The 12,733-nt window shown below is 38.6% G+C and overlaps 1 protein-coding gene across 1 annotated transcript in view; it reads right to left on the bottom strand.

Annotated features, from left to right (window-relative positions):
• Positions 1-4,146: 4,146 nt before the first annotated feature.
• Positions 4,147-12,733, bottom strand: part of CCDC80 (coiled-coil domain containing 80) — a 39,183-nt gene continuing 30,596 nt past the window's right edge. The window contains exons 6-8 of the mRNA XM_072614002.1: positions 7,192-7,295; positions 5,454-5,534; positions 4,147-4,665 (exon numbers count right to left, since the gene is read on the bottom strand). Of these exons, the coding sequence (XP_072470103.1) occupies positions 4,319-4,665; positions 5,454-5,534; positions 7,192-7,295 (532 nt within the window). The 3' untranslated portion in view covers positions 4,147-4,318. The remainder of the gene's footprint in view (positions 4,666-5,453; positions 5,535-7,191; positions 7,296-12,733) is intronic.

The raw sequence follows: 12,733 nt of genomic DNA, 5'->3' as shown, positions 1-12,733 counted from the left end.
GAAATCCATTCCCCACAGGAATCACCTTGGCTTCCAGTCTTCCAGGTCTTGAGATCAGCTTTAGACCCATAATTATACCACCTCCACGATATGGAAGTTCTCTTCTCTAATAACAATCTTTTGTCTTTTCAAATCTTCCTCAGCCTCACACCTCCAAAACCTGGGTGTCTGTGAGGTGATGCAATAAATAGAATGCTGGGCCTCACATCAAGAAGACCTGAGTTCAAATCCAGTCTCAGATACTTATTAGCTGTGTGACCCTTGGCAAGTCACATAATCTCTGTTTACCTCAGTTTCCTCAACTGTAAAATAGGGAAATTAGCGGCATTTACCTCATAGAGTTGTTATGAAGATCAAATGAAAAAATACTAAAAAGTGCTTAGTAAAATGCCTGGCACCTAGTAAGTGCTTAATAAATGATTTTCCTCTTCCTAAACCTATTCTTTATAATTCCTATGACCTTTAATTTTTCTATATCTTACTTTCCTTATCCTTTACTTCAACCTCAGTCATCTTCTCAGTCCTGACCCTATCACTGACCTTTCTGCTGGTTGTTCCCCTCCAACCTCTCTCCCTGTTCTCCAACCAAGAGTGTGCTGTAGCTAATTCAGAGCTAACTCAATTCAGAGATGGTTAAATTTTCAGCGTGAGCATTGACATCTCAGAAATGAGCCAACACTACAAATGAGAACTCGATTTTGTTTTGCATGTTGTCTGGACTTAAGAAAATGATAGACAAGATGTCAGTAATGCAGATTAAACTTGCATGATTAAAGTGTGTCATGAATACATTTTTGTTGAAGAGCTGGTTGTCAAACATTTAGTAACACACTGCTGACTCCAACTATTCATGACAATGCCAATCCTCAGTCTTAAGTGACACCCACCATCCATTTCCTTTTGTTTTTTCACAGGGACCATTTTATTTCAGTTCTCTGAGAATTCCTACCCTCCACTCCACTCCTTATTTTTGCCCCACCCCCACCCCAGGTTAACTAGATCCTCAATGAGAAAAGTGAATGACTTATCATACCCAACAGTGGTTATTCTAGATCTTCTTTTTTCAATAGTCCCCACCACAATTTTTCAAACAATCTTGCTAAACAAAAACAAAAACAAAAACAAAAAAGTAGTTTCCTACTCCAAACCTCTCTCCATCTTCACCCATCCTCTCCTTTGTCCAGGCTAAGAGGACAAGGTAACTCATCTTGTCAATACTAGCTGTGTTGTGTTAGTAGTATTTATCCTATCACCTCTGATCATTCCACTCTCCCCCTTCTGATCTTCAGTTTCTGCCTCCCAGTGGCTTTTACCCAATGGCTTCATGTAAGTTCTCATCTAAAAAAATGATGCTTCACTTGTTACTACTTTCTTCCCAAACTGTCATCGTATACCTCTCCTCTCTTTTATTGTCAAATTCCAAGAATTTCTCTAATCGTTCACTGTTTGCACTTTCTTACAACCATTCAATTTTCAAATCTTTGCAGTCTGGCTTTCAATTCCACTACTCTATTGAAATTGCTTCCTCAGAATTTAGTTGTAATCCCCAAATGGCTGAACCCTCACCCTCTATACTCTTTGATCTGTCTATGACTTAAAATCCTGTTCACTAATGGCCCCTTTGTCCCAGAAAATCTCCATCCTTCCTTCTGTGACACAATTCTTTCCTGGTTCTCTTCCTTCTGTCTTACCATTCCCCGGCCTCCAGGTTCTTCTTCCTCCTCAGTACTCCACAAATAATCAATCAGTTGGCACGTTTTGTTGACTCCCTCTCTATGATATATTATCACTTTGCCAGTCACATACCCCCACACTCTCCTTCAGAACTTCATTCCCTCTCACCTGGACTATTGTAAGGACCTTCTATTCTCTTGGATAATAACCATACCTTGGTTCTATTATCAAGAGATAATTCATGTAAGAGTTGGATTAAATAGTCTCAGAAGTCCCTTCCAACCCAGATGCTGTGACTTTCATCTCCTTATCTTGTGTTTCTACCTTCTCCAAACTTTATACAGATGTCTAAATCATCTTCCTAATGTACAACATCAACCCCTGCTCAAAAATATCAATGGTTTCCTTTTGCCTATCGGGTGAAAGATAGACTCTTTGGGTCCTCAATAGTCTGGCTCTGTCTTTCTTTCCCTCATTAATTTTTGTACCACTGCCCTTCACTTCCTCAACTTTACAATCAAATTATACTTCTAGCTATTTCATAAATTTTATATTCAATCTCTAACCTTTGTGCATTCACACTAGTTGTCCTATCATCCTAGAATGCATCCCTTTCTCATCTACCCCTTTTAGAATTCTTATCTTCTTTCAAATCTCAACTCAGATGCCACTTCCTTCATGAAGCCTTCCCCAATTCTCTCAGTTGTCAGTCCTCTCTCCCTCCTCAGTTTAAAAAAAATACTTTATCTGATCTATCACTTGCCCCCTTTGTTCCAGACTTTGAGTTGCATTTATCCATGTGAATGTTATATTCATCCCTCCCCCTAAAATGTGAATTTCTTGAGATGGGGACTGTTTCATTTTTTTTCTATATCTTTATTCTTCTATATCTTTTTCTATATCCTTGGTCCTATAATCAATCCTTTTATCCTTCCCTATATGCTTTCTATATCCAGCATGGTGAATTTGCATAGAATAGGTGCTCAATACATGTTTGTTGAGTGGAATGAAACCTTTGAGGGTCTCAGTCACTTCTCTTAAAAGAGAGGATGATAAAATTCCTTCTCTTGAAGGAAGAGATTCAAAATGGATAATTTTTCATGCTCTCTTCCTTTTCTTAGATCTAGGGTTCCCATCTGAACTTTTGTTAGCAGTAGAAGAGAGATTTGATAGAGATGTTTGAAGTCCTCCACACAGCAGTGATGAGAGAGCTAACAACAAATGCACAAACATTTGCCTTATTTAGTATTAACCTATTCATTACCATTAGCTAATAATAACTCTTCTGACATTACTTGTTAGCAATAATAATGACCAATGCACATCCCTGTTGTGGGAGCAGACCATGGCAGTCAGTAGAAGTGGGTAAGACTGTTCAGAAGGCCTAATGAGGCACACAGTGGACATTCAATAGACATCTGTTGAATGAATGAATGAACGATGAATGCATATTTCATTCCATTGTAAAGTGAAAAAAAACCCCACCTTCGAATAAATGATTTCACTTCCCTCCCACATTTTTATTCCACTATGATATAAATAGGTCACATCTGCCACACAATAGAAACAAAGGGATCCATGGAAACTTTGTGTCTGTATTGTCCTAATATAGCACACTATATTAATAGTGGGTCCAGTGAAGTAAATAAACATGGACATTGTGATAGGAGGGGTCTAGTCTTCCCACGCTTAAAGCTATTCCACCTTGGCTAAATAGCTAGCAGTATGCCCTTTGTTAAGTTCAGAAGCAAGTTTTGGAACTCTATCTCCTTTCTCTTCTGCCCAAGTTTTGTGCTCCTCAAAGCCCTCGGATACAACTCTAAATGGACAACAGGAAGCAGGGAGGCCTAGGAGATGGTGGTCATGAGTACTAAATAGGGAATGGAGACTTCAAGGAGGCAAAAATCCAACCTCACAAAAGAGTCAACCTCAAAGGCTGCCAGAACCATTTTATAGCCAAGGTGATATGGCCTCACCATTCCCCTTTTTTCATCAAAGATAATTTTTGTTGTAAAGATTTTTCATCAAATTGTAATCCCACTTTCATTGTCACATTTTAGGAACAAAATTCAAAATATGAAGCTTGGTTAATTTAAGCAAAGTTTCTTTTTGACAGACATTTTAAAAGGTGTTAAGAAGCAAACTGTAATCTCATCCATTCACCTTTCTTAAAAGAATCTAGGTTATGACCTTTTACTCATCTTCTTTGACATTATACAAAATTCTCACTTTCCAATAAATACTTTTGAAAAAATAAAAAAGCATCAGAATGCTTATTTTACAGTCTTCTCTCTACCACACAATGTCCAACTTTGTAGGAAATAAAAGTAAATCATCTTGGTTTTTAGCACAATTACTGAGCAACAGATGCCCTCCAGCTAAAGAAAATACAAAAAGAAGTCTTTGTTACTTTAAAACCCTGGGATTACTATTTCAGAACTATTTCACTTTTAAAGACTCATGCACTTTGGGGAAGGCAAAAGTCTGCTATTTATTTAGTCTCAGATGAACACTGTAAGAAAAATGCAGGGCAGTTTAAGCTGTTTGAAATAATTTCTTTACATAGCTGGCTATATGTGGTTTTAACAGCTGCGGGGGTTATTGGTTGGGAAATAGAAGGAAGGCAAAGGTTACATAGTTCTGCTCAGTAAGGGTATCCATGGTGGTAACCCTCATGGTGACGATAATCATCCTGGTAGCCATCCTGGTAGCCTTGGTGATAGCTATGGTAACCATAGCCAGCATACTCATCTTCAGGGCATCTCATGCCCAATGACTGTTGGATGGCCATTTCTTGTCTCCTGAGTTGCATGGAATCAATTAAGTCATATACGATCACCATGGACCACATTGGAGAAGGATACCAGGACTTGACATTTCCGTCCTTCCCAACCAGAAGCATGGAGAAGTACTCAGGACTGACTTGGAAATAGTTCCGTATATCTTTCACTAAATGAGCAGGCAAATCTTCTCGTTCAACCACAGAGCTTCCTAGAAATGGGATTGAAATAGAAGTCATCAGTGAATTGTGGTTCTGTAGTTCAGGAAAAAACAATATGGCAGGACCAAGTAGGGAACCCAACTCTCCTTTCTTCTGGCACAAACCACAACTGTAATGTAGAAATTTTGCCATATGGACATATCAGAATTAGTTATAGATCATATAAAAATGTAACAAAATGGCAGGAGGAGAGGAAGACATGAGTCATCTTTCCTCAGAGTACAGCGCCCCCAAATACCCCAGTGTAGTTATCACCTTGGCCCAAGATTTTAAGAGAATTTTACTCCTGCTGTTATATAATACCATTAGCAATAACCTTTGGTACACAACATGTTTCTTTCATAGGAATGTTAGAAAAGGTAGAATCAGACTGTTAATTTAACTCCAGATAGATCCATTTCTTTTAAGCTAGTTATTAACAAAGACAATATTGTCCAACTTCCTCAACTTGTTTCCTGTCAGAGTAGCAACTCATTTCTTGGCAACCAAAGTCATTTTTTCAACTGATGCCTTTATAGCCAAGAGGAGCTTTTCATCAACAAATGTGTGTGCATATGTGGGGAGGGTGGGGGCAAATACTGCTCAAAAGTAGATCTAGTGAAACCAAATTGAATTAACAGGGGAAACAGATTTTATTAACCAATTTTCCTACGTGATATTTTGAATGGACAGTATTAATTTTCCAGCATTGTCTTGGTCTCAAAAATATGTTTTATATGTATGTGTATATGTAAGCACACTAACTTTATTAATAGTCAGTTACTTAAAAACATATTACCATTGATTGGGAACAATTCCAAAACTCCCCCAATGTCTTCACCAAGGCCTAACAACTTCAGAATAGTTATGTGGCGCAGACCTGTGGGAAAAATGAGAGTCATAGTTAATTTACAGCAATTCATTTCAAATCTACTCTTTCAAATCCATCTACTACTTCCCAGAATTTTGCAGCTGAGCATTCAAGATATCTTTCCAGAGCTAACACGTGTATTTAAAAAGAAAATGAGGAAAATAACTCGTTCACACATTAGGCTTCAGTACTTTTTTTAAATATCAAAATGGGAGAAGTGTTAAAAGCTATATCTTGTGACTCTTAGAATTAATATCAGTGTTTGAGGAATGTTAAACTGTTTTGATAGACTGAAATAGAAGAACTTGGTCTCAAACTATGGTTTGCATTTTCTGGAATGATGAAACAAGACATGAAGCAGTTAGTTCATTAAAATGTCTGAGATTCTTTGGGCTGACCGGTTCTTGGAAAGAAGCTGGGCCAGAAATTGTAGTGGGTTCCCTTGGTAGCTTTTCTCATTAACGTCCTTCCAGAAGGAGGATTGTGAGGTCAGAGACCTAATTGGATTCAGTTGATAGAGAGCCCATCCTAAGAATCCACCAAAGAGCCTTTAGCACAAGTCAGAGTATGACCTCAGGGCTTTGGAGATTGTTTAACCACTTCATAAAGGCAACCCTTGAGAAAAGCACAGCTTTCTTTCAAATATTCAGCTGAAATTCAGGAAAGAGGGGGAAGGTCATGCCTCGGTAACTTTCTGGGACCCTTTTAAAGATAAAGATGATGCAGGGGTATGATGGACAGAAAGCAGGAAGGACAAGGGGCTTATCATGACATGGTATCAAGATGCCATGGGAGATTTTGACAATGTCTCAAGTCCGGAACTAATCTGGAGTTAATCATCTAATAATGGTCTCAATTCTGTAGCTTGGGTATGGGGCGGGGGATATGGGATAGAAGACTGAAAATGGACTTGTTTTGAAGAGAAGCCAAAACCCAAGGCAGATATAGCTTTTGGGAGAAAATGCATATAGGCTTTTCCAGTTTTTTTCAGTACATTCAGTGAACATAGTTCCAACAGGCAAGTTTTCTTCCTACCCTCACACCAGGCATAGTCATCATGTGAATCACATTTTCAAATGCAGGCCTGTGAGATCAACAAAGTAAATATAATCCAGGCTAGCCTTTTTTTCCTTCACATTTTCCTTATGGAAATGATTTTGATCCATGGGGTAAATATTTGTGTCGTGTCACAGCTGAAAACTAATCAGCCCCCAGGAGTTCATTATCTGAATAAAGGGAATTTTTCAATGATCTGGGTTTATGCCTTCACTTGGCATGGTAGATGCTGGACTCAGGACCAAGAAAATAGGTTCAAATTCTTCCTGTGACACTTCAAAGCTATGGGACAGTAACTTAACCTCTCAGTCTCATCCCTATTCATCTGTAATAAGGAAATATCATAATAAGAAAATATGGAATAATAATGATATAATAATAAATAGGATAGGATATAATATAATATTTGTATACATGTATGTATATGGATGTGTACATATGTATATATAAAATATTGATAGTACCTACTTCATAAGGTTTCAATTCAGTTCAAATGAGATAATATAAAAACGCACTTCACCAGCTTTAAAGCATTCTAATTTTATTATTTTAAAAAAAAGAGGCAGAGGAGAGAAGGGTCCATAGGAAAAGCAATGACATGACTTCTTACCAAAATTACAAGCCTGTCCACTGAGAGCAGAGAGCTGCTGTGAATATGCCCAGTCTTCATCATTAGGAGCAGAAATCACAAGTAAACGCCTCCTCCAACGGAATCTGGGCAATAAGCAATGGAGAATTAGACTTCGCAGTGGCCAGAAGTAGTTCCCATTCCAAACTTCAAAGAACACCTTTCACCATTGCACAGGAAGCCACTTGGGACTGAGATTCCACAGAGGTTCATGCTGAAACAATGCCATTCCAGATCCTATTTCAAACCATGGGCTAGAAGAACTCTGCAAGTCCTCGGTCATTTAAACTCTGTGTGCCTCATCAATTTATTTTATGTTATACCAGCACCCCAAAACTTAGTTTCATGACCTAAATCATAAGTACCATGACCTTGCTACCTCTTTCAAAAGATTCATCCCTATTCTAATCAGCATCACTCTCCCCTAGGCCCTCTCCATCCCAATTCTCTCATTTCCTAGCCCAGAACCAAAGTATCTTTTGGAACCACCAGCTTTCTTCTCATCAAACTCATCTATACTCTTGAACTTTTCAAACAGTATTTTGTTTTAATATTGTTGTTTCATTTTAACTGAAACCTGACTCTCCCCCAAGGATGCACATCCCTTACAATGTTCTCCAATAGAGGTTACTCCTGTCATTCCTGTAATTCACAGGACCAGAAAGAAGAGAGGTCATAGTCTGCCCATTGGCTTTTCTTCTACTGCTACCTCTCAAGATCATTTTCTTTTTGAAGTCTGTACAATCCATTTATACCACTCTTTCCCTCAACCATTTCCATTATCTACTAATGTTCACTTTGCTCTCCTAACTTTCTTCTTTCTCAGGGATTTTATCCCTCTTCATAGTCATCTTTTGTCACTATCTGTATGCAGGTGTTCTTAAACTGGGATCCAGGGACATTTTTAAAAAATTGATAATTGAGTTTCAATATTATTTGGTTCCCTGGTAAATCTATGTATTTTACTTTGTGCATTTAAAAACCATTCTAAGAAGGATCTCAATAGTTTTACTAGAGAAGTAAAGGAGGATGATACACAAAAGGTTAAGAAGCCCCAACCAGTAGGAATTTCAATATTCATGTCAACAGCTTCTCTATCAACATGAACATGCAATTCCTCCTCTCTGTTGATCTTATTAATGTGGTTTCAACCACATATTAGCGCAGATATACTACACACCTTTTCACCTTGGAACATGACACCACTTCTACGATCTAGAACTTTAATATTTGACTGGATGACCATAGCCTTTCATCCTCCCATTCTTTTGCTCAAATCAAGCCTTCTCTCTGTCCTCTAGTCTCTTTGCCCATCTCTATCCTCTTACATTGGTCATCTATTTCACTTGAACTTCATTTGCCCTTGTACCCATTAACATTTTAATGCTTCTGTAACTTATGACTGTAGAATTCCCTATATCTCAATCAACCATCATTCTTATCCTATGTATTTTCATGCCTAGGAACTCCTACCATCTTGTTCCTTTAACATTGATTCAAAATTCATGAATTGTTAGAGAAAGGGACAAAACTGAGTTTATTTCACCCATTAGAATTTTATTATACATAAGCTCAGCTAGACCATTGCCCCGGGACATTGTGGTGTGGATAGAGCACAAGACTTTGGGTCCAAATTCTCCCTCAAATTTTTTTACTAGGTATATGACCCTGAACAAGACCCTTATCCTCACTAGACTACAGGTTTGTTTCTTCTATAAAATGAGGGAGTTGAATTCGATGACATTCCAGGTCTAAATCTATGGTTCTTTGTTGTCTGACAACCTTTCATCCTCATCAACTACCTGAAATTTTCCACAATGACTATTGCAAATCTTTTCTTTTCTCCTCTTACTCCCACAAAGTACTGTTACTTTCCACATTTACAAACATATGACTTCATCTCCTGCTTCACCAAGAAAACTGTATTCTTTTCTGTTCCCCCAAATTTCCAGCAACTTTATTGCTCTCCTCTTTCCCTCAAGTAACAGAAGAACTATTTGTATGAGAATCCTTTCCTGATCCTCCTTAATGCTGGTACCTTTGCTCTGTTGATTACCTCTAATTTATTCTGCATATCTCTTGTTTATATGTAGCCCTTTGTGTGTTGTTTCCCCCTCTAGATTGTGAGCTCCTTGAAAGCAGGGACTCTTTTGTCCCTGTATTTCCAGTACTTAGCACAGAATCTAGCACATAGTAGGTTGCTTAATAAGTTTTTATTGATTAGTTGATAGGTACTTAATAAATGCATATTAACTAATTCTTCATTAAGGCTAATCAATCTACCTGCACCTTTGAGCTCATTCTTTCCTGTTTCCTCCAGGAAAATGCTCCTGCAATCATAATCTCTCTTTCACCATTAACTCAATTTTTATCTGCCTAAAAGATGCCCAGGTTTCTCCCAACTCAATAATAAGCCTTCCCTGGACTGTTCTAATCTATTCAATTATTTTTCTATCTTCTTCCTTTCATTCTTCTTTCATTTCTATCTTCTTCCTTCTTCAAAAAGTTTCCTTACCACATTTTTCAATCTGGCACTTACTACCCCACTCCACACTCTACCAATGTTCCTTTCTTAAAGTTCCCCATGGACGTCCCAACCACCAAACTCAATGACTTTGATGCAGTTCTCATGTTCCTTGACTTCTCTTCAGCTTTTGACACTGTTGACTCTTCCTATTAAATACTCTCTTCAGAGTCTCCACATCTTCCTCACCCTCTCCCATCTCTGAATACTCTTCTCTTGCTGTTCCCTCACATTTTCCCCAAACTCTTAAAGTAGGTTTCCCTTGACATTCTCTTCACTGTCTACATTCTTTCCCTTGATGATCTCATTTACTCTCCTGACCTCAATCACCACCTATATATAGACTTCCAAACTGATATGTCTTCATCTCTTTCCTCTCTTCTGAGCTCCATATTTGTGCCTCCAGATGCCTGGATGGTATCTCTACCATGTATTTCATCAAACCCAACATGTCCAAAGCTGCATTGTGTCTTTTCTCCCTAACCTTGCTTTTCCATTTGACTGTACTGTTTCTCTCTCTCTGGCACCACATCTTCCAATTATTCAAAAAAAAAAAAAAGAAAAATGGATATCATCTTTGACTTTTCCCTCTTCTCTGCCACTCATTTCCAATCAATTACTAAACCTGTTGAATCTACTTTTATCATTTGTCTTGCATTCATCTCTTCATTTCTTTCTTTCTTTGAGGCAATCAGGGTTAAGTGATTAGCCCAGGGTCACACAGCTAATAAGTGTCTAAGGTCAAATTTGAACTCAGAGGGTCCTCCTAACTCCAGGGCCAGTGGTCTATCTGCTGTGCCACCTAGATGCCCCCATCTCTTCATTTCTGTTCTTAATGCCATCACCCTTATCACAGACTAGTGCATTTCCATAAACCAGAAGTTGATAGATGCTCTCCTGGAAGATGGGATCATGTGCACTGAACAGAGTTCTGTCCATTACAATCTCACAAGTCAAAAAGGCATTTATTTAGGCCTTAAATGATAATAATGTATACAAAGGAGAAGTAGAACCAAGGGACATTTTGAGGTTATTTGGGATATATTTATTGGGGAAAATATGTTTTGCCTTGTACCTAAAGTAATGGAAGAACTGTAGTGGGGACAGATTAATCTGTGTTAAAAAAAACCAAAAAGACAGTGGCTTTCATACTTGTTTCCTTCTCTGACATTAAATCTCACTGTCTCAAGACCAAAAGCAAGAATATGTAGTATGGAAAAATGGGCTCAGGAGTAGGTGGGTATGGGGTGTAAGGAGGAGTGTTACAAAGGTTTAAAGACTGGGAAGAAAAGCCCAATAGCCTGATGAAATGTTCATTTTAAATGGAAGCCCTCCAATGAGCCCCACTGAGAACTATGACCATTAAATTAGAGTGATTTCTCTTACTTGTTTTTCTAAAAAGGGAAAGAAAACATAAAATAAATGTTTAGAATGGGAAGTGGGGAAGCATGTGCTCACCTGAAGGGAGGAGCAGGCCAAGAGGGTGGGGTCTCAGTACTGTCAGAGATTTCTGGAAGACAGCTTGGTGACTGTTGTCAGGATTACACCCCTCCGTTCTCTATTTCTTTCTGCTTTTCTAGGAGTTTTGCCAGACCAGCACTGACCCATCTAACCCAGACCCAACCTAAGCCAGTCTCCCAGGCCTCACACAGAGCTATGAAATCTTCCCCTAATGGAGTTATTTTGGGTGATGTATATTTTGGCTTGTTTATCTAACTATGCCATTGAATGAAATCCTGACTTCTGTGGTATGTGATTCAAGACCTACTGTCTCAGACATAATGAACAGCAGGCTGTTTCCTTGTTAAGTAACACCTCTCTGTCCTTGGGGGGTACACCAAGAGCTCTGCCTGACTCCCTCCAGGAGGGTGGTGCTCCAAGATATGGCATAGGGTGTGAATCTCACCCCACTGCCTTATTTTGGAACGAGTGGTTTCTCTGTCAGTGTGACTACTCTGCAAATGAAAAACTCTAAGTTGTGCATGTATTTACATATCTTACTGGTATTCCCAAATCGGTAGATATTTGATACCATTCTCTGTGGTTTCATTCTCACAGAGAGATAATTACAGGCGGAAGAAAATGAGCATTATTGAAGACCAGACTAGCTCCAATGTCTGCTAATCTCAAACGAGAATATACAGCCTCACCAATACCTTAGCTAATTTGGAGGAAAGCTCCATTTCAAAAACAAACCAAGTGAATTCTGTTATTTTCCGCATCTCTCTCTCCTGAGGTTTCATCATCTCCAGAGGTTTTTACTTACACGCTCTTCCTTCTTATTCATCCCTTGCAGCTAGAGTCCTCAATCTAGGGTCTAGATAAGAGAAACCCTGTGACCTTACCAATCATTATCCTCTAGAATGACAGTTATAGACAGAAGTGGGTCAGCCCACTAGCAGTTTGGGTTAGTACATTGGATTAAGGTGGCATTTCCTCAAATGAGCTCCTATTGCTAGAAAGGGTGATAATTTCTTTAGCCTAAGAGATCTCTCCAATGGGGGCCTGCAAAAAGGTTAGCCTAAGACAATAGGCTATATTGACAATCTCATTTAATGGTTTTACATTCGAAGCCCTATAAGGTCATGGGGAAAGTATTAGATTCAGAGGCAGGAGATCTTGGCTCTGTCCCTGATTTTACCCCTTCCGAGTGACATGACCTTGAGTAAATACATTTCTTTCTCTGAGTTTCAGTTTCCTCAATTGTAAAATATAAGAATTGTACTGTATAGCCTCAGACCTCCTTCCAGTTTGTTAAAAAAGGCACTGATTGTGATACATAAGACTTGACACCTTCTCACTTTCTAATTGTTGGCAATGAACAGGGAAGGAAGGGAAATAATAATAATATTAATAATAATGTGCCCACTCTTACATTAACTTTTAAGAACAGGGCTTGGAAAATGAGACAATGGATGGAGAGACAACTGGATTGAGGAAGCAGGGTAGGACCTTCTAGATTCAAAACCATCCTGTCCCTTCAGAAGGAGCAGTACCTCC

This window comes from Notamacropus eugenii, chromosome 5 (assembly GCF_028372415.1).
Source record: "Notamacropus eugenii isolate mMacEug1 chromosome 5, mMacEug1.pri_v2, whole genome shotgun sequence".
NCBI lineage: Eukaryota > Metazoa > Chordata > Mammalia > Diprotodontia > Macropodidae > Notamacropus > Notamacropus eugenii.
This window is presented reverse-complemented; position numbering and strand designations above follow the sequence as displayed.